The sequence below is a fragment of the Limulus polyphemus genome, unplaced genomic scaffold (assembly GCF_000517525.1).
Source record: "Limulus polyphemus unplaced genomic scaffold, Limulus_polyphemus-2.1.2 Scaffold1706, whole genome shotgun sequence".
Classification (NCBI taxonomy): domain Eukaryota; kingdom Metazoa; phylum Arthropoda; class Merostomata; order Xiphosura; family Limulidae; genus Limulus; species Limulus polyphemus.
The window spans coordinates 140530-160115 of NW_013667316.1; the positions used below are offsets into that span (position 1 = coordinate 140530).

The following is a 19586-nucleotide window of genomic DNA, read 5'->3' on the forward strand; positions in this document are numbered from 1 at the left end:
CAATGCCCTGACATTGTTGGTGATCATTCTGAATTTCATCCCTAATGGCCAACAATCCATTGTTTTGGCGTTGCACAGATTGGGTTAAAAAAGCATGGCAGATACCCAATGAAACGCATTCTGTTCACAATAAGGCACAAAACAATTAGTTACAAAGGTTCTACAAAGAATGAAGTGTGAAACAATATTCCATTTGAAAGATGATTTATGTTTGACTTTACAGCCAGAAAATTGGTATATATTCATTTGCAGGAAATATGGAACCATATAGAAATATGATGAACGTGGTGATGGTGGTTTTACGAATAGTGCAAGCAGGAATAAGCCTTAGCGGATATTTTAACCTTTCAATTCTATCAAATGTTACCATTAATGCCGCATAATATAAGGACCATGATCTCTTGTGCTGTCTTAGGTTGGTGCGATTGTTTATGCTTTCAGTTTGATGAATAAGAACGCTTATTATAATATAGTGAGGGTGCATTGCTAATATTCAAAGAAGCCTTTAACAGTAATAGTTTGTTTGTTTGTTTTTGAATTTCGCGCAAAGCTACACGAGGGCTATCTGCGCTAGCCGTCCCTAATTTAGCAGTGTAAGGCTAGAGGGAAGGCAGCTAGTCGTCACCACCCACCGCCAACTCTTGGGCTACTCTTTTACCAACGGATAGTGGAATTGACCGTCACATTATAACACCTCCACGGCTAAAAGGGCGAGCATGTTTGGTGGGACGGAGATTCGAACCCGCGACCTTCAGATTGCGAGTTGAGCGCCCTAACCACCTGGCCATGCTGGGCCAAAAATAGTAATAGTCAGTACTTTTTGTAGCGTTTATAAAACGGTTTGAGAAACAGGTAAAAAAATTATTAAAATAGGATTTGTTTCTACCCTAGAAGTTTTTTTTTATTTCTCCATGTGTAGTAATTTTGTGGATGTTCTAAAATTTTGGACTTGCCTCCCAAAAATGAATCTGATTTCTTACGGTCTCTTTTTATTCTAGTCTGGGCTCTAGTTTAATCAATAATCAGCTTTCTATTCAGAACGTTTCGGGTACTACTAAATATAAGTAGGGTTACATTATCTCAATAATTCAGCTTTGTACGAATAAGTCTAATGTACTTGGCTCTCTTAGCAAGCTTTTCACAAAACCTGCAGTGTTAGTGTGATGTTACTGGCTTTGATTAAGCTGTTTTGATGGCTTTTTTGTGGGATTATGTGGATAGGTTATATCTATCACGTTTGTATGAAGTCTTTAAGTTTAGGATCTTTTAATAATTTTTATACAATAACTACGAATGAACTCACTATCTTGACGACGTTTGTGGGTTTTTGTCCATCTACAGAATTAGATGTTATTTACTGACTCTAAATAGTGCCAATGGCTTCAGGTTTTCTTTACCGAGCCTGTTGGACCAGGAGTGACTTAGTGGTTAGCATGCCTAACTGTGAATCGTAAAGTATAAGGTTCGCGCAGTTAAACTCTCTCCGTACTTCCAACTGTCGACGCATTATATAATTCACAGTCAATACCATTCAAAGCGGTAAAAACCCTTGTGGCAGCGTGTACCACTATCTCGTTGCGTTCACTCTCTGGTCAGTAGCTTGCAGTTAAAGACAGCTGTACTTGAATCCTAGGCGTCTCTAACCAGTGCACTTATCCCATGTGTACATAAGGTGTCATTCAGATTTAAAAATACCAATATTGATCCTGAAGAGTGTTAATAAGATTAGACTTTGTTTATTGAAAACATAGACATTTTTACTTTATATGTAATAGCATTCGTTTAACTCGAGCAACACTGTGTTGCAATTTTGTAAAAATATATGAAAAAAATCGTTGTTGAAACAGTTTTTTAAAACAAAAAATTTAGTTCTTTGAAAACATCAACTAATAGCATAATATATAATATTTTGATTCAATACAGACTCTCTTCCACTAATAGGTACAATGCCTGGCCCCTTTAACATTTTATTATTATTATTAATTTTATCATTATGATTTTATATATTTTTATGTTATTATTATTATTTTCTCTATTTTTATGATCAACGACTCTAAACTGTTCGACTATACTCGTATCCGTTATATTGTTGTAGCTGTATTTTGTTTTCGGTTACTGTCATTTAGAATCAGTTTGGTAACCTGTGACGTTCATAGACCATTGATAAAGGCGTAAGCCGAAACGTCGGGTAAAAGTAATTAAACATTTTTCTGATGTTGTTTGTCGTCTTCATTAAATAATAATAACATAATACGTTTAATTTCATGCATCATTCTCAATTAAATGCGGTTGGTCAGCGGTAAGTTTAGGGATTTACAACGCTAAAATCCGGGATTCGGCTATCTGCGATGGACAGAGTAAAGATAGCCAAATGTGTAGCTTTGCATTAATAATAAACTAACGACAATACTTTATTATTTAAAGAACTAGTTCCACAACCAGAAGAGTTGAGAACGCAGTTTCACAATTATTCTGAAATACTAAGTAAAAAACAACAGAAAGTTTAAAACCGAGAGAGGTGCGCTATGGTATTTTCAACGTTAATAATGCAACTTAAATAGGTTTAACTGTCAGGTGTACATTCATAGCCATTCCTAGTTTTGAACTTCTGACCAGGCGTGCGAGCCAGTCAGCAACATTCAATACTTACGTGATCACTCACGTGAATAGCGAAATTGCTGCTGCTATTATAAGTGCGTCCATAGCCGAAAGTACGGAGTGTGTTCAGAGTCAAATCTAGAACCTCAGAATCGCAGCTTTGAACGTTAACCAATAGGCCACGACTGGCTTTACTAGGATGTTCTTGGATGAATATATCTATAAAACTAAGTTTATCGTATAAATCAAAGTATTTTAGAAACAGTTAATTCAGTTATAGAGAAATATATAACTTAACAAGGGCAGACTTATAGTTGACGTTTGTAACTCATTATATATTTATTTATATAATCAATATTATTTAAAAACAAGAAATTACACTCATGAAAGCCATTAAAATCAATGAAATGAGTAAATATTAGCATTTTCAACTTAAAATCGATACAAATGGCTCTTCATATTTTGTTTGAGTTTCTACTTAACTATTTATGGAAAGTGAAAAACGAAAATGTTGATTAAAAACAATGATTTTTCAGTTATATATTTAGAACAAAGTTTTATACAATGTATGCTGGATAGTATATAAGATAAAAGATAAATCGTACTATACGTAACTATTTTCAGGAGTAATTAGTTTTACATGAATAAAGAATATGCACATTCAACATACTAAAAGTAATATAAGTAACTATTTTCAAGAGTAATTAGTTTTACATTAATAATTTCTTTCTTTTTAAAGAGTTTAAACGATTTGGTTTCTCTACTTGTATTTTCAAATTTATGTACTTAATAACATTATAGATATTCGTACAAAATATAAAACTGCCTATATGAAGTAAGAAGAAAGATACTTACCCATAATCCTACAAAAAGTACACCAATAAAATAGCCTACGATTACTGCTATATCCCCCGGATGGAGAGCTGTTCCTTTTACAGCAGCCATTCTCACCTATAAACAACTAATGCCTTTATCAACAAACAAATGTCTTATTCTATGTGACATCTAGCGGCAAATGGTAGAATTATTAGCCTTATCTATGTGGGTATTTTAAAAAAATTTTGAACATTAATTTTTCTCTTTCCAAAGTTATTCGTATTATGGAATTTTTAAAAAGTATTTTAAAATTACAGACTTGGGCATCACACTAGAATTTTAAAAAGGAGATATAAAAAAAATTATATTAACATAATTTTGATCCTTTATTTAACATAATTTAATCAAAGATTTGTTTGTAGTTAAGCACAAAGCTATACAATAGGCTATTTGTGCTCCGCCCTCCACGAGTATCGAAACCCGATTTCTAGCAGTGTAAGTCAGTAGACATATCGCTGTGCCACTGGAGTGCTTTAATAAAAAACATCACAAATAACATCATAAAAGTCTCCTGCAAGTCATAAAAGTAACACTTAGTATTTGCAGTGAATTTCAAGATTTTTTAAGACTTCCTTAATCCTTTCAGACATGTACTCACTGATGCGATGAAGAGTGGAGTTAACCTTTAGATACAGACTTTAAACGTAACATTACTCACCAGGTTTAATTTGACTTTATGAAGAAAAATTAGACAGTTCTAGGGTGATTCAAACATTTCGACATAGATTTTTACATATTATTGTAATGACTAACGTCCTCAGCTGAATTGTTCCGGGAGATTTTGAATGTTTTTATTTTATTGAAAAATGTAACAACCAAAGCTAAACTAGGATGCTTTCAGAACGTTCTTACTGTATTATTTCTAAAGGTAACTTTTTTTTATGAAATCAAAACTTATGATCAGAAGTCGAACTACCTATGATAGTTTTCCGTAATATGGAAGATAACTTATCATATATGTTCCAAGGTACTTGAAATAGGGTGAGTTTAAGATTAACTAATATAATGTTGAAACTTCCTACGTATATATTATCTGCTTTCCTCCTATGTTTCATATTACGTACTCATACTATATACGCGATGTGTTCACACTTACATGTGTCACAGAAGTTTCCAACATACAGATATAGCCAAAAGTTCTGCACCATCCTAGAATCATCTAATGTTGCTTCATGAAATTGAATAAACCCTAGTGAACAGCGTTACGTTTAAATGCTACATGGATGTTTCTCAACCCTTCAGTGGTTATTAAAAACGTCTCGATAAAAAACACTTAATGCATAGTAAATACTAAATATTATTATTATGGTTTATGGTAAATTTTTGCGATATTGTCCTGGGGTGTCTTTTATAACATGGTGTTGAATAAAAGATATAAATTGTGCTCAAATAATTATATTTTTATTGTTATTATTATGTATCATCCCTAAAATCCTAGAGTGATACAAACTTTTGTTCATAGCTGTATAATAAATATACTTCTGATTATTTGATACGATATATAATGTACTGATTTATGGGTTAGAATATTTTAAAGTAAGACTTTTATGTTGAATAACATACTGATTTACATAATAAGAAAGTACGAATTAGTTCAGTTTCTTAAATGACCTACGATTGGCATTTACATTATTGAAACCTTCTAATTCAATTTTGGGTGGGCAACATTACATATTGTTTTTACACATTCCAAAACAATATATATCATAATATAAAAAAAATCACCGGATTAGTTTCACTATTAATATCTATTGATTGAAGTTATCTACTCTAAAAAAGGTGTGATTTCACACTCTTTTTGGGTGTGAAGTACTGATACAGAAGCTACACCCAAAAAGTTTGCATTCACACCCTTCGTCAGAAAAAGTGATTTTACACCCACAACAGAATTATGAAATATCAAATACTATCATTTTTAAAAGCCATACTTTACATAACTAAGTTTAATTGTAAATGTATATATTTTAAAGATTATTTTAGTAACATTTGATAGTGATCATAAAATTATCTTAGTGTAAGTTTTTTCTTGACAGACAAGTACCATCACTTTTCATTATGTTTATACATTTACGTACATAACAAGAGTATGCAGTTTTATTTCGTCTAAATTTGTGCCTTTAAGTTTGTGAATTTTCACAATTTCAACAACAATGGGTGTGTTTGTGGAAGTCACACCCTATCACACCTTTATACTAAGAGTGTATAGGACAAGACTTGATGGTATATCCCCGTGTAAAAGATAAATATTTGGCATCCATAACCTAATATAAACGTAATATTTGATATCTATTCCCCATGTAAAAGTGCAAAATTTAAGCACGAGGTAACAGAATGAGACTTGGGTTGAGTATATTATATTAAAACGATTTTGAATGCATAAAATAGCAAGTTACATGACATCACAAAGCGATAAAAAGTTTCGTTGGAACACAATGTATCAGAACTACACTTGAACATTGTTTGGCATTTACAAGTAATGTGACGTCACCGAAAATTAATCGATTTTGGGAAGGGTGTGCAATAGCCCTTTCCAGCGCAAAGTATTCATAAAGATGTGTTCAGATTGGAGATTTAAAATTTCCAAGAGGGGAATAGCCCTTAAACGTAATTACATTATAAAACAAAGGAATACTGATAAAATATGGGAACTAGGACCATCCAAAATGAGACCTGCAGCAAGTCATACCTCAGTTATGGTAAGCAAAGTGCAGCGTCTTGTAACAAGTATGGATCTACAAACACGAATGTCAGTGACAAAAGTCGTCCGCCACAGGCAAACAATACGCAACCTAGTCAAGAAGGATTTCTATTTGACAAAGCGACACAAGTCAAATGTACACATTTGCTTTCATGACATATTTGTTTAACCATAGTGTATTCATGCTATTCTGCATGAAGATATACCGGTCAACTCACCGATGTATTTATGTGAAATTGAACTGTTGAAATTGGTGCTGAGAAATTACCACAAGTTCATTAGGTGGATTATAGAAAGTACACAGGGAAGAGTGCATGCTTTAGACATGATAGCCTTACCACAGAGTCTTTTTTTCAATGGAAACGACGCTGCAGGGCTATTGCCAAGCTGCACGATAATTGAGTAGAGCATAACCAGATGTAGCGACCTGTACGGTAAAGTACATGACAACATTTTGATATAACGTTTTCAACTTCTGTATATACACCGTATCATTACACTTTATTTTCCACATTTTCTGATAATGAAATAAGTAATTTGAAAAATTCTATTCATATAAATATATTCTTTACTCCTTCTTCGAGAGTGAAATTATCAGTCCTTTCATTTGTTATAGTCATTCTACGAGATAGAACAGGGTAGATTCGGTGATCTCAAGAATGGATAGAGGTGATGGTTCTAAGGGACAACGCAGGGTGTGGTTGATGATCCCCAATATTGATCCTAGTATAGGTGATAAGATTAAGAGAGAGAGAGAGAGAGAGAACTGGGTAGAGGTGATAGTTCTGCGGGAATGGAATAACACAAGAGAAAGAGACTTGAGACCTAGAAGAGTTAAATCAAACAGTTCTAAGCCTTGGTATAGATGGTGTCACAGAGCAAAGATTGTGATATAAAGAAAATGATGAAGGAAAATCTCAAAAAACAACAACATTTGTTAGAAGTATGGATGCCTAACTTTTCCAAACTGTCACATTAACAGTTACTGCACACACATGGAAGTTTTTTCTTGGATCTCGGGGAAAAAGCAAACATGCTGAAATTCAAATTACTTAAGTCACACACTAACAACCGCAAAAAGTACACCCTTCAATCTGTAGAATCTGTAATCTGTAGAACAATACGTGTAAATCAATGTATTCTAAGAAAGCCTATAGTCCTATTATTCCTAGGAAATCAGTAGTCGTATTGGTCATATCTAGATTCTTCCAGTGATGTATCTTTTTTTTCTATCAGTTCTCTTACCTGTTATCACGAGTGCGTCAGTTTATTTCCTGTTCAAATCTATATAGAATCAGAACCTTTCTAAGTGTATCACAATCTTAACTGAAGGTTAAATTAAAAACAGTTATGCGAAGCGACGCATTCTATTACAATGATTGACGTCAATATCGTACATGCAAGAAATTAGTAGAGCCATTATTTCAATAAACAACATTATAAATCCCCTAAAACATACTTTATCAACTTAGTATATGAAATTACTTTGTTTCTTTCTTCTTGTTCTTTTTTTTAGCGCAAAGCTACGCAATCTGCACTCTGTCCACTGCGGAGATTTTAGCACTCTAAGTCTCTATATTGACTGCTGCCCCATAAAAGGAGTATATGAAATTACTTTGTTTCTTTCTTCTTGTTCTTTTTTTAGCGCAAAGCTACGCAATCTGCGCTCTGTCCACTGCGGAGATTTTAGCACTCTAAGTCTGTATATTGACTGCTGCCCCATCAAAGGAGTATATGAAATGAATGGATACAAATAGAATACTTTTCTAAACGCACACGTTTTTCTTCATTTATGCTTGTTTTATAAATAGCTTCAAATAATCTTACATGTTGGAACTGTTTCAGTCTGCAAAATTTGCAAAATCTTAACAAAGTGTAATACGTTATTATAAAATAATTTTTCACTCAAAACAATTGTGAACAATTACTAGTGCAAAAGTAGAGGCAGGGCAAGTTTTTTCGATATTTGCTTATCTATCAATTTGAACAATTAGTAATTTGCATGTTCTCACATGTTTGCCATGCATAAACCTCACGAAGTAGAATTTAAAAATTAGATTATAAATGCCTTTGCTACTAAACACTTCATTTTAAAAGTGTACTGAAGATTTTTATCTTTTTCTTATTTAAAAAATTGCAGGTTTGAGACGTTTTGCAACTTATATAGACCACAACCTTATAATAGATGCCTGCAATGAATTATGAAATTAATTATCTTTATGACATACTTTGATGCCACTTTCCCTGAAAAAGTTTGTCTCTGAAAACTGATTTTAAACTAAATACTACTGTTGTTTAAGCGCAAAGCAACACAAAGGATTATCTACGTTCAGTCCACTTCGAAGAATCGAGACCCGGATTTCAGTGTTGTAAGTCTGTCAACTAAGTATGACACACCGGAGGGGAGGGGGTAGAGTGAGGAAATTGATAACAAAATGGATTTTTAAAAGCATGTACAGTAATATAAAAGTTTCGCTCTAGCATAGAATAAAAATGATAATGTTTTCAGGTAAGATCTAGTAATATATTTAATAATGAACTACGTAATTGTGGGAGCTTTTATAAATATTTTATTTTTATGGTTTCCAATTAAAGTGCGTACCTATCTTTTATCCGAAAGTTAACATTTTAGTTTGCCAGCAGGGGATTAAATGTTTAAATCTTAACGTGATGGTTAATTCACTGGGGACGTGTAATTAATCTCATCCTTGTCCGGCTAACAATATTATAATATGTAAATAAGTTTAATGTTTTGATTGTATATTGTATCTCGAAAAAATCATCTCAACTTACCACCAGTTTGTTGTATATGTTTAAAAAGTCTAGAAAAAGAAAAATCATACATACATAGATTTGACACATGAACAAATTTTATTTTCTAATAGATATTGATAGAATATTAAAAAAATAGCGGAATTACATGTCCTAAGAATTCCATAGACATCGCAATATTTTCCACATACATTATTACCAATTTTTTTCACTATTTTGGAATGCTAATAGAAGCTACAATACTTGTTGAAGTTATGCCTGAGATAATGTATAACGAATGTTTCCTTAATACGCAGATTCCACCTTTTTTTTTGGCTGAGCGATGATGTCAAAATGATAGAGTCCGACTTGATTTGGACAAAATAGTGTGTAATGTTCACCCAGAATGTTTTTTGGAAGGAAGAACGTCCTTGATTTACTCTTAAAAACGAAGAAAAGTTCACTTTCAAAAGCACTGAAGTTTATGGTTTTCTCTTTTCCACTAATTTGTTTTTACTGAATTTCTACTTAAACATCGTTTTAAGTAATAAAAAGATGAAACTACAAAATATCAGTGAGTAGTCGTAACTTATCAATGTCCACAATGCTTTAGGTCTTATGTTGACAGTATCTTCAAGTCATGTGAAACTCGAGATTTCTAGCACGTTGATTGTTTGTTTGTTTTAAATTTCACGCAAAGCTACACGAGGGCTATCTGCGCTAGCCGTTCTTAATTTACCAGTGTAAGATTAAAGGGAAGGCTGCTAGTCATCACCACCCACCGCCAACTTTTGGATACTCTTTTACCAACGAATAGTGGGATTGACTGTCACATTATAACGCCCCCACGGCTAAAAGGGCGAGAATGTTTGATGTGACAGGGATTCGAATCCGTGACCCGCGGATTGCGAGTCTAGCACGTTGAACTCAACAGTATACACGGTACATCAATAGGTGAACATCGACTTTTCCCTGTTGTCGAACCCGTGTCGGTCTGCAGTAACGTCATTGCTGCAGCCTAAATGATGAAAGGGATCTTCTAATAAGGAACCATCTTCATACTTAGGCTAAAACATACTCAAAACGGCAATCAATATGCATAGAAGTAATTGACTTTGTAATGAATTCTGCTCCATTTATTTACGATTTCTTTTAGTATTCTTCTGACCAGTTATTCAGTTTACCGACTTTATCAAAAAGATACAGTGAATGTGGATGGAATATCTTAAAAACATTTGGTGGACAGCGTATTGAAAGAATGGTTTTATAATTCCATGTTATTTCAGGTTTTTATTTCTCTTGTAGAATGTCAAGGTACTTAATGAGTTATAAAAATTTACTTTTTTTTCATAAATAAGTCATATGACATACGGTAATTGTAATTAAGTTTTACTAGCATCCCTTGGGAAAATGAATACGTTTTAAGAAAAATATCTTTTCATTAGCATACGAGGTGTTTGCGGATAAAACCGAATAGCTTCAATGAACCACGAGGATTTATTGTCTAGCAGTTTTTTTTCCTAGTGAAATTAGGAATCAAATCACTGTACGAAATTAATAATATTCAGTACATACCTGTTGGTGATGATGTCGAGTGCAGAAGTTGACATCAAATCTATCAGAGCTACAAAATGTTATTGTTATTGTGACCATAACATTTACAAATAATGTACAATGATAAGTCATTTCCAGTTTCAGAATTTGTGTTTTGTAACATTTTCTAACAAAAGTATACATTTTTTGCATCAAAGTGTTAGAACCTAACAAACATACACTTTTGCACTGGTTCGCAACATTCTTAAATAAGGCAAAATATAAATCTATATTTTTCAAAAGCTTCTGCAATTTTGTAAATGAGTTAAGCTAAAACATACACTAAAGAGAAGAATAAAAAACACAGTCCCACTACGTACAGTTCAAGCCAGTTTACGTTTTGTTCTTCCACCTGCATTATGTTCAGTAATTATGTGATGTAACAACTGTCTACAAAAATTTAAAGTTTTGTACGTATGTTAATGAATAAAACTAAATATAATTTTGGTAGTGAATCTATAATTTCGTATTTAAGTTAAGTAACAATAAAATTAGCTTTATTATAAAACAATCATTATAATTAGCTTCTTTAAGTTGTGGGCTCAAAATACTTCAATGAACTATGATGTACTGCTACGTCAGCTTCACCAAGTTCGTGATTACCTACACTTTTTTATTGATCATTAAATCTTCATGTTCTTTTATGCGTGTTTTGGGCCACCTAGTGGTAGATCCAATATACTTAGACTTTCCTGTAAGGCTTTTGATAACTTGCACCACATAAGATCTATTCTACAATATCAAATTCTTAAACCTAAATATTTTGTAATCTACATTCATGTTTAAAGATATTTCTTAAGTCAGTATATGATAAGCTTATAAAAATGTTTACATAGTTAATCATATTGAATACACGTTTACCATTATATGACAATATTATTGTCAAACTTTCCATTTTAACCGTTTTGGATTATCGATTTTGCCAAAATAATAATATGATTATTATGGTGTTATCAACAATGTTGTTTCTCAGAAAAAGTATATGCTGGTTAATATTTTTCAGATTTTTTTTAAGACAAATTTGATCAAGATTTGAGTTCATAGTGCTTATAAAATAATTATCGTCTATAAACATCTTCACAAGGAGTTTGAAAACATCAACATACTTTTTGAAAAAAAAAAAGGCTCTCTACACTTTACACTTAAACTTGCCATTGTTATTGCTTATAAGTAAATCTAAAAATCAGTTTATGTTCATTATTAAGATACTACAAAAACGGCGAGTAACAGTCCGAACTTCAACCCATTACTACTACATCAGTTTCCTTATACACAGTGTTGTTAAAAGGAAATTAGATTCCTTAGTGGCAAATCTACACATAATCTGGAAAACACACTTGTTATATATTTTGGTTATATTATTATATAAGAGATCCACTGTTATTCTAATGTATCTTCCAAAATAATGTTATTGCTCAAAGATTTCACATCAAAACTTGTGCAATAAACTTTTTATCAACTTTAAATTCTGAACTTTCATTATGGGCTTAAAGTTGTGAATCGTTTGATAATATGAAAACTCAACTAAAGGGTTCAACTTTCAACAGTTATAATCTTGAATAGACACCTATTAATCTTATTAAAGAAGAACTAGTAGTTATAACAATCTTAGAAAAAGCGACAAAATCATTACAAGTACCCCCCGACACTGAAAATTATATAGTTATATTAAATAACGTACATTATAGTTCCAAAACATAGATTATTTTGAATGATACAACAAAGTTTATTTTGTTGAAAACAGACGTTTAAAGAGCTAGAGAAGCTGAATTATTTATTTAAACATAAAAAATTAAGTTACTAACATGAGAAGAATATATTAATATATTAATTAAGCTGAATTACTAACATGAGAAGAATATATTAATCAAGACCACCTAGTATTCTGTCTACTCTTCCAAAATCACTTCAAGGAAAGACGTCTGTTAGAGTGACAGTTTCTGACATAGTTACATATTACCAAGAACTAGCAGGTTTCTGAGTTTCTTAAACAATACGTAAACCCTCTTTATAGTGTAAGTTCTAATTTAAAATCTCTGTACACTAGTATTCCTTTAGAATAAACAATAGAGATAATGGGGATCTCTTATATCAGAAGGATGATAACGTTAAAAGTTTACTAAATACGTGTCTCAGAAACTTTAAAAACTTGCCACCAAGGAATCTCATCATCTGGAGGAGTGGTAATAGTCTTAAGGTTAGCACCATCTCTCGCCAACTTGTTCTTTTTCAACTATTGGTTGGAAAATTTCATTCACGTTTCAGGCTTGGGTGTTATTGGAGGTATGTAGATGATACTGTTGTCATCTTTAACGACCCACAGCATGTTGATCAGAATTGGAAGAATCTTAATAATCAACCTGGATTGGTTCATATCGGAACTATTTTTTAACATTAGTTCAAGTAGCAGCAGATGGCCCCACGTGTATGATTGTTTGTTGTTGTTGTTTTTAGCGCAAAACCATATTAGGCTATCTGCTGTGTCCACCTCGTTGTAAGTCCGTAAACTTGCAGCTGACCCAATATAAAATTTTCAGAGAGTGTCATTAAGAACAGAAACTGGCTTTCTAGAAACAATGATAAATAATAACGATGACACTTTTCATTGTGATACACTTCCCAATGAAAAGTGTCATTGTGAAGTGTATCACAGGGACTTAGTTACTGGATTATATTTTAATGCTTAAAATATTCCAGATTTTCGTAAAAAAATTAATATATTAATTCATCGTGTTTATAAGTTTACCAGCATGTGTGAATATTTTCATAAGTAGTTTAAAAATGAGTTTCTAAATAACATTATTTATAACATTTATGTCTGCGGCCTTAGAATACTAGAAACCGAGTTTCGATACCCGTGGTGGGCAAATCTTTGCGCTTAATTATAAACAAAACAAAAAAATAATATTTCTACACAATCTTTGCCAAAAGTATTGCTAGAAATAAATTGTGAAAGATTTTTCTGAAAGCTTATCTGCATATTGATATAACATTTTTATACTTAAGCCTGAATGTAGTTTACAAACATTTTTTTTTTCAGGTTCATAGATAAAATGTCGTCGTTCAAACACCTAACACCTACTGAATTGCTGAAATTTAAATGTTCTAGACGTAGTTCTAGGAAATTTGAATCACTACTAAATAACTATAAACACATACAAAATAACATGTTATACAAATTATGCTCTTATACCACCATCATCAAAACTGATGATAGCACTGTTAGCGCATTGCAATAGTATTTATTAACATTTTATTAAAACATTTTTTTTATTACGCCTTAAATTGTATAAAAATTTTTGTAACAAAGCATGTAAGTATGAGAATGCAACATCATAGGTTCAGTTAAAGTTTTGAACTGTTAGTTAGGGTTTGTGTTTTAGTGCAACGCTCCTGAAGAAGCTGTAAAGTTGTCCAATTAATGCACATCACAGAAATGACTATTTATTTGCAATAGACAAGACTGCTTATCTACTAAAGGTGTGGCGATACAGCGATACGATACTCGTATCGTATCGTGAAGCCATGATACGATTGTATTGGTACATCGTCCAACAAGTTTTTTAAAGAAAAAACAAATTTTGATGTTCTAAGGTCGTTTATTACTAGTATTAAAGCGTTTTTTTTCTATGTTTGAAAGACATTTAGTCGCTAAAATATTAAAACAAGTTTAAAGGTACAGAGATGAAGTACATTATATTAAAACAGTTTTGAGTCTCACCACGTAATCAATCCATTCACTTCGGGTATCAGATATGTGGCCAGTGAATGTTTTTTCTGTTCAATGCGGCTGTTGATCTCTTTGGATTGGGACTTGGATCCTTTTGTTGAGATCTGGAGACCTCTTACTCCCTCCAACACAGTTGTTGTAATTATCGTGCAAGATACACCATCGTGTCGGCTAAGGCTAAACGAATTATATGTGAGGGTTGTGCACCGTTTACAGTCTTTAGTTACAACCCCTTTCAAAGCCATGCCCATTCATATAACACTTGTTGCATTTTGTATCAGAATACACATTTCTTCGCTTGGTGTGCATAGTCCTACACATGGCAAACAGTTCCACACAAGTGTATTAGACATGAATACCCTAATTAATACTTTTATTATAAATTGGTTAAATGCTACTTACATTTGAAGTCTAGCATTAGCTGGTACACATATGGATTCTTGCTTTTAAAATTCCCGCTCGAGATGTTGAATCTTAAGTTTTTGTAGTAACGTTGTCCATTGACATTCTGCTATATATTGCCACACAGTAAGTGAATTATTTCCACCTTTTATACGTCATTCCCCCTCAAGACATCATATGTATGTATGACAACATTTCGCTGGGATCTAGATTGTTTTAAGGATTTACTAGAAAGCTTTGACTCTGATGAGTTAACGCAGTGAAGAGAATAATAACAACATTTAGAGGCCATATATGTACCAGCCTCAGTGAATTGGTTAAAATGTCCATGTAGCTACATCCCGTCATGCTCTATCTGACGACTATGCACTTAGACAATAGTCCTGCAGCGTAGTTTCCATTGTAAATCGCTTCATCATAAGGCCCTCATGTATAATCCCTCTTTCCTGCTGCTTTTCGCAGTTATCTAGTGTAGGAAGGCGACGATTTCTCAGTGGCTGTTTTAACAACCACGTCGCACAGGAATCCATAGGCACTGCATCCAGCCATTTAACCAGTCTGTCTTCATTAGGAATAACACGAATACGCTTTTCATTCTTCAGCTACTTGAGATTTGCAGTGGTTAATCGGATAAGTTTTGGAAGCAGCTTGTGTTCAGTAGTAGGCCCGAGACCCTAAAGGTGCACATTGATTGGCTGCCTCAGGGGTAGAGCTATACGTTGACGTCATAGTTCCACGAAGTGGCAGGAGAGGACGCTTGCTAGAGGATAGAAATTGAGGTGGCATCATAGTTCGATTATTATTTACGAGAAGGCGTAATGGTAGGGACGCGTTTCTAGAGGAGGGGTGACATTATAGTTCCACGAAGTGGTACAAGAGGGCGCAGGGTTATGTGGGAGAGGTGACTTCATAATATTTCTCACAAAAACGAAAATGTTATGTAAGTCAAATAACGCAGTGGCACCTGTTTGCTATTTTAGAAATTATTCCTAATGTGGTACTTATTAAGTCTGTGATTTTACGTTGTTGTTGTAAAGTATATTCTATAATAATGATAAACAGTAAAAACGTTGGATTTATAAACTGATTTCATGTGTCCTTTCTTGTTGACCATATCTGCTATTGTGAGCAATAGTAATAGAGAAATAATTTGCCAAAAACTTTTTTATTGCTAACAACTATTTACATTATGATTGAAAACTATACATAACAAAATTGATTTATTTACTACCGGACTCTGCGAAATACAAGGATTGTACACCAACTTTTTTCGAATACAAACAATGCTTATTCGCGTGGAAAAATATATTTGAAGCTTTGGTGAACTAATAAAATTAAATACTATGGTGTACATAAGATAAAGTTTTGAAAAATAAAAAAATACAGAAATAGAATTTCTTATTTGTCAACAAATAATTAAACTAATATATAATTGAATCTTTATAAAATAAAATTATACTCTGTATTTATGTAGAATAATGTAAGCTAAAATAATTTCAATATAATGTAAACATGCACTGTACTTCAAATGTCTTGTTTATCTGTTGATTCCACAATGTGCTTTAATGATTTAGTCAACTATGACATGTCAAAGGACGCAGGTGAAAACGTCACGTGTTTTTACATGTCATTAAATTTGATGAATCAGACGGAAATTTTCATAGGATTGAAAGAATTACACTGTATGGAGTTTGCATGAATGACCTATCTGTTGTATAGAGCATATGTTCGTTTATAAATATTTTTCGAAATGAAAGTTCTACAGACAAAAAAACAAACAAAAACAAAATGACATATTTACATGGAGTGGTATATAATCCTTTTTGACAATTTACCACTATTCCTAAAATCAGGGTTTATCGAGCTTTTAGCCTGTTTTTGATACAGTTTTAGTAAAGATCAGTCAGTATTATGCGTAAAGTTCCAAACCAGAGAGAGAAACAAGCTCTAGACAAAGATTTGTGAAAATTTCTAGAAAAAGATGGAAATAATAGTTTTAATTTCTAAAGTAATAATAGTTAAGCATAAATATTTCTGTAGATTCTTTAAAACCAAACTTTAGTATAGCAAGTATATAAATCAGGCTAAAGAGCTAAACATAAAATCTAAATTATTGTATAATATTTACAAATTTCAGTAATCGCCATTTTTATGGCATTAAATAAATTGAAAACTATAAAGTTGGTCATAATGATAAGAAATACGGAGTATACAGTAAGTGTAATAATTTTAAACAAATTTAAGACATATAATTGAATATATAAGTGAAAAACTATAAAGTAAGCATTAGTTGAGACAAGTTGAAATCTGTCTGCAGTTATACGGAACTATAGTAATTAACACCATCCTTGATCCATCTATAGAACTTCAGTAAGATCATCCACCTCCGATACCTTAGTAACACTATCCGCCTATAGACACACCGTCAGTCTAATGGCATCCTCCACCTTGTTAACAGCAGAGATTAAACTACTACAGTTATACTAAACTTCTTTTAGGACATGCAATTAAATATAGACTACAATGCTGAGAATGTAATCATATCATAGCAATCCATCGATGTCAAGGCCCTAGCCATAAGCTCTTTAATGAGTATTATTATGATGTCACCCCTCCCCATAACATCGTGCTCTCTTGCACCACCTCGTGGAAGTATAATTTCACCCCCCTCCCTAGAAACACACTCTCTGGTAAGTAACACTTGAACTGTGATGTCACCTTTATTTCCATCCCCAGGCAATACCCTCCCTGCTGCCACTTTGTGGAGCTATGACATTATCGTCTAGCACCATCTGAGGTAGCCAATCAATGCGCGTATACAGGATCTCGAGCTTACTACTGTGTACACAAGATTTGTGTCGCTTTTTCAAGTGGAGATCCTTCTTGATTATGTTGCATACTCGTGGACGACTTTTGCTACTGACCTTTGTGTTTGTGAATTCTTGACTGTTACAAGATGCCGAACTTTGCTTACCATGGCTAGGGTACGATTTGCTGCAGGTCCCTTTCTTGATAGTCGTGATTGCCAAAGTTGATTTATATTTTTTGTTTTCCAAACAAAATCATATAATTTGTGAAAAACTCAGTCGACATTTACATCAAAATTTCACAGGACTAAAATAAAAAAATATTATTTTAAGATATACTTGTTTAGCTAGGACTTTGGTTAGAGTGAAACAATGCCTCAAACTTGAAAATATTTTATGAAATTCAATTTATTATGTTAATTAACTTCCTGTGTCCTCAACACTAGAAATCGTAAGTAAACACAAAAAAGTGAAAGGATAAATGTTATGTATTTTACTTGCTTAGGAACAAGAACTTAGAAGCGTAGCAAACTTATATTATTGATACAAATATAAGCACTTTAGCTATTTATACATCACAATCCAATGCGAAATCAATGTAGGTGAAACAATCAATTAAGTATAAGCATTGTAAAAATGTTACACACTTCTTTTTCAAACATTACTGGTAACATTGACCTCAACTGTTCAGAAAGTACTTGCACTTTTATTAAGCGCATACCAATACAACATTTCCTCTTTCGAGGTGCAATAACTTAACCACAGCTTAATAATGTGATAAACACCACGAGATTTAAGTACTAACCAAAGCACACTTTGAAATATTAAGCGTTTTCTGGTGACAAGAGGTCAGTAAGAGGCTACGACGAGGAGGGAAAACGTTGCACTGCGTGTTGAGTATTCTACACACTTAATCCAATTACAAAAATCATTAAGGGTTTACGATTTTAGCTTTGTCTTGAACTCCAAAACAAAAAAAGAATATGCTCGACAACAATGCGCCAGTAAAGAAAACCATCACGTCTATAAACCTTTTTTATTATGTCTTATCCCTTTATACACTCTACTTGGGTAACTTGACGTCGCGTGTTTCAAAACTCTTTCTCCATATCTTAGTCAGTAAAGAATAATGTGTTTACTTTTCTGTGCATCGTATTTTTCCCACCATCTTCAGAAAATAAAACATGTTGTTTGAATAACATCGAAATAAAGTCGCCCTACTAAGTTAGCCATCGCTGTACCTGCCAGCTTCAGACATGAGTAAAACCTGGAAGAAAAATTAAGCTCTATAATGTGCTGAATCAGATGGAATATGTTCCCCTGAAACGTTTGATTACACGTATAGTTTATTAATATATGTTTATTACACTCATGTGTGGTACTTAACTGAAGTTTTTGTGTTTTATTTATAGAACTAGCGTATAGCCCGTCAAAAATGACGGGGCAAGTACTACCACTCCCACCCCATAGTATACCTTAACCTCACATTTCATAGCTAACTGAAATAAATAAATTTTGCGAAATCAGTCTTGAGTAAAAAAAGAAGCAGAAAAGTGCAGTCGAGGCAGTCAAATGTCAGTAAATTCCTTTGTGAGCCAATCAAAATTAAGATCATTCATGAAATGAATTCGTAGCGTATTCACAGAATAATTATTGGTAAAAAGCAGTTAGATTAACAACTTCTAATATATAGAGAAGCCAGTGCGTGTTGGTGACACTACGTTCCAACAATGGTTTTTATGTCATGTTGTTTAACAACAAAAGTATAACCTAATAATGTTGTTAGTCTATGTACTGAAAGTGTAAAATACTAGACCACCGTGATCCGTTGGGTCACCCACTATTCAGAGGTTATGAAGAATTCAAGCTAATTTCAATATTGCATCGAAATTAAGGTTTATTTTGAGATAATTTAATTAAATATTTCAATCCATTCGTGTTATTCATAATTCAAGAAAAGATATTTGATTGTTGATCGGGAGTAAAAGGAAATACCATTTCATTTTTCAAAGAAGATGGGAACATTGACAGGGAAATAGATTTGAACGAAGAAGTTTCGTAAAGAGCGCGAACGGTAGTGTGATGTAAAAGTGACTCATGCTAGACATTTTCATAAAAGTGACCCGAAAAA

At 32.8% G+C, this 19586-nt stretch overlaps 1 protein-coding gene across 1 annotated transcript in view; it reads right to left on the minus strand.

Annotated features, from left to right (window-relative positions):
• The window catches only part of LOC106464636 (sodium/glucose cotransporter 4-like), a 60556-nt gene extending 57000 nt beyond the window's left edge, over nt 1-3556 (minus strand). Inside the window, exon 1 of the mRNA XM_022392381.1 lies at nt 3454-3556. Within this exon, the coding sequence (XP_022248089.1) occupies nt 3454-3543 (90 nt within the window). The 5' untranslated portion in view covers nt 3544-3556. The remainder of the gene's footprint in view (nt 1-3453) is intronic.
• Nucleotides 3557-19586: the final 16030 nt, after the last annotated feature.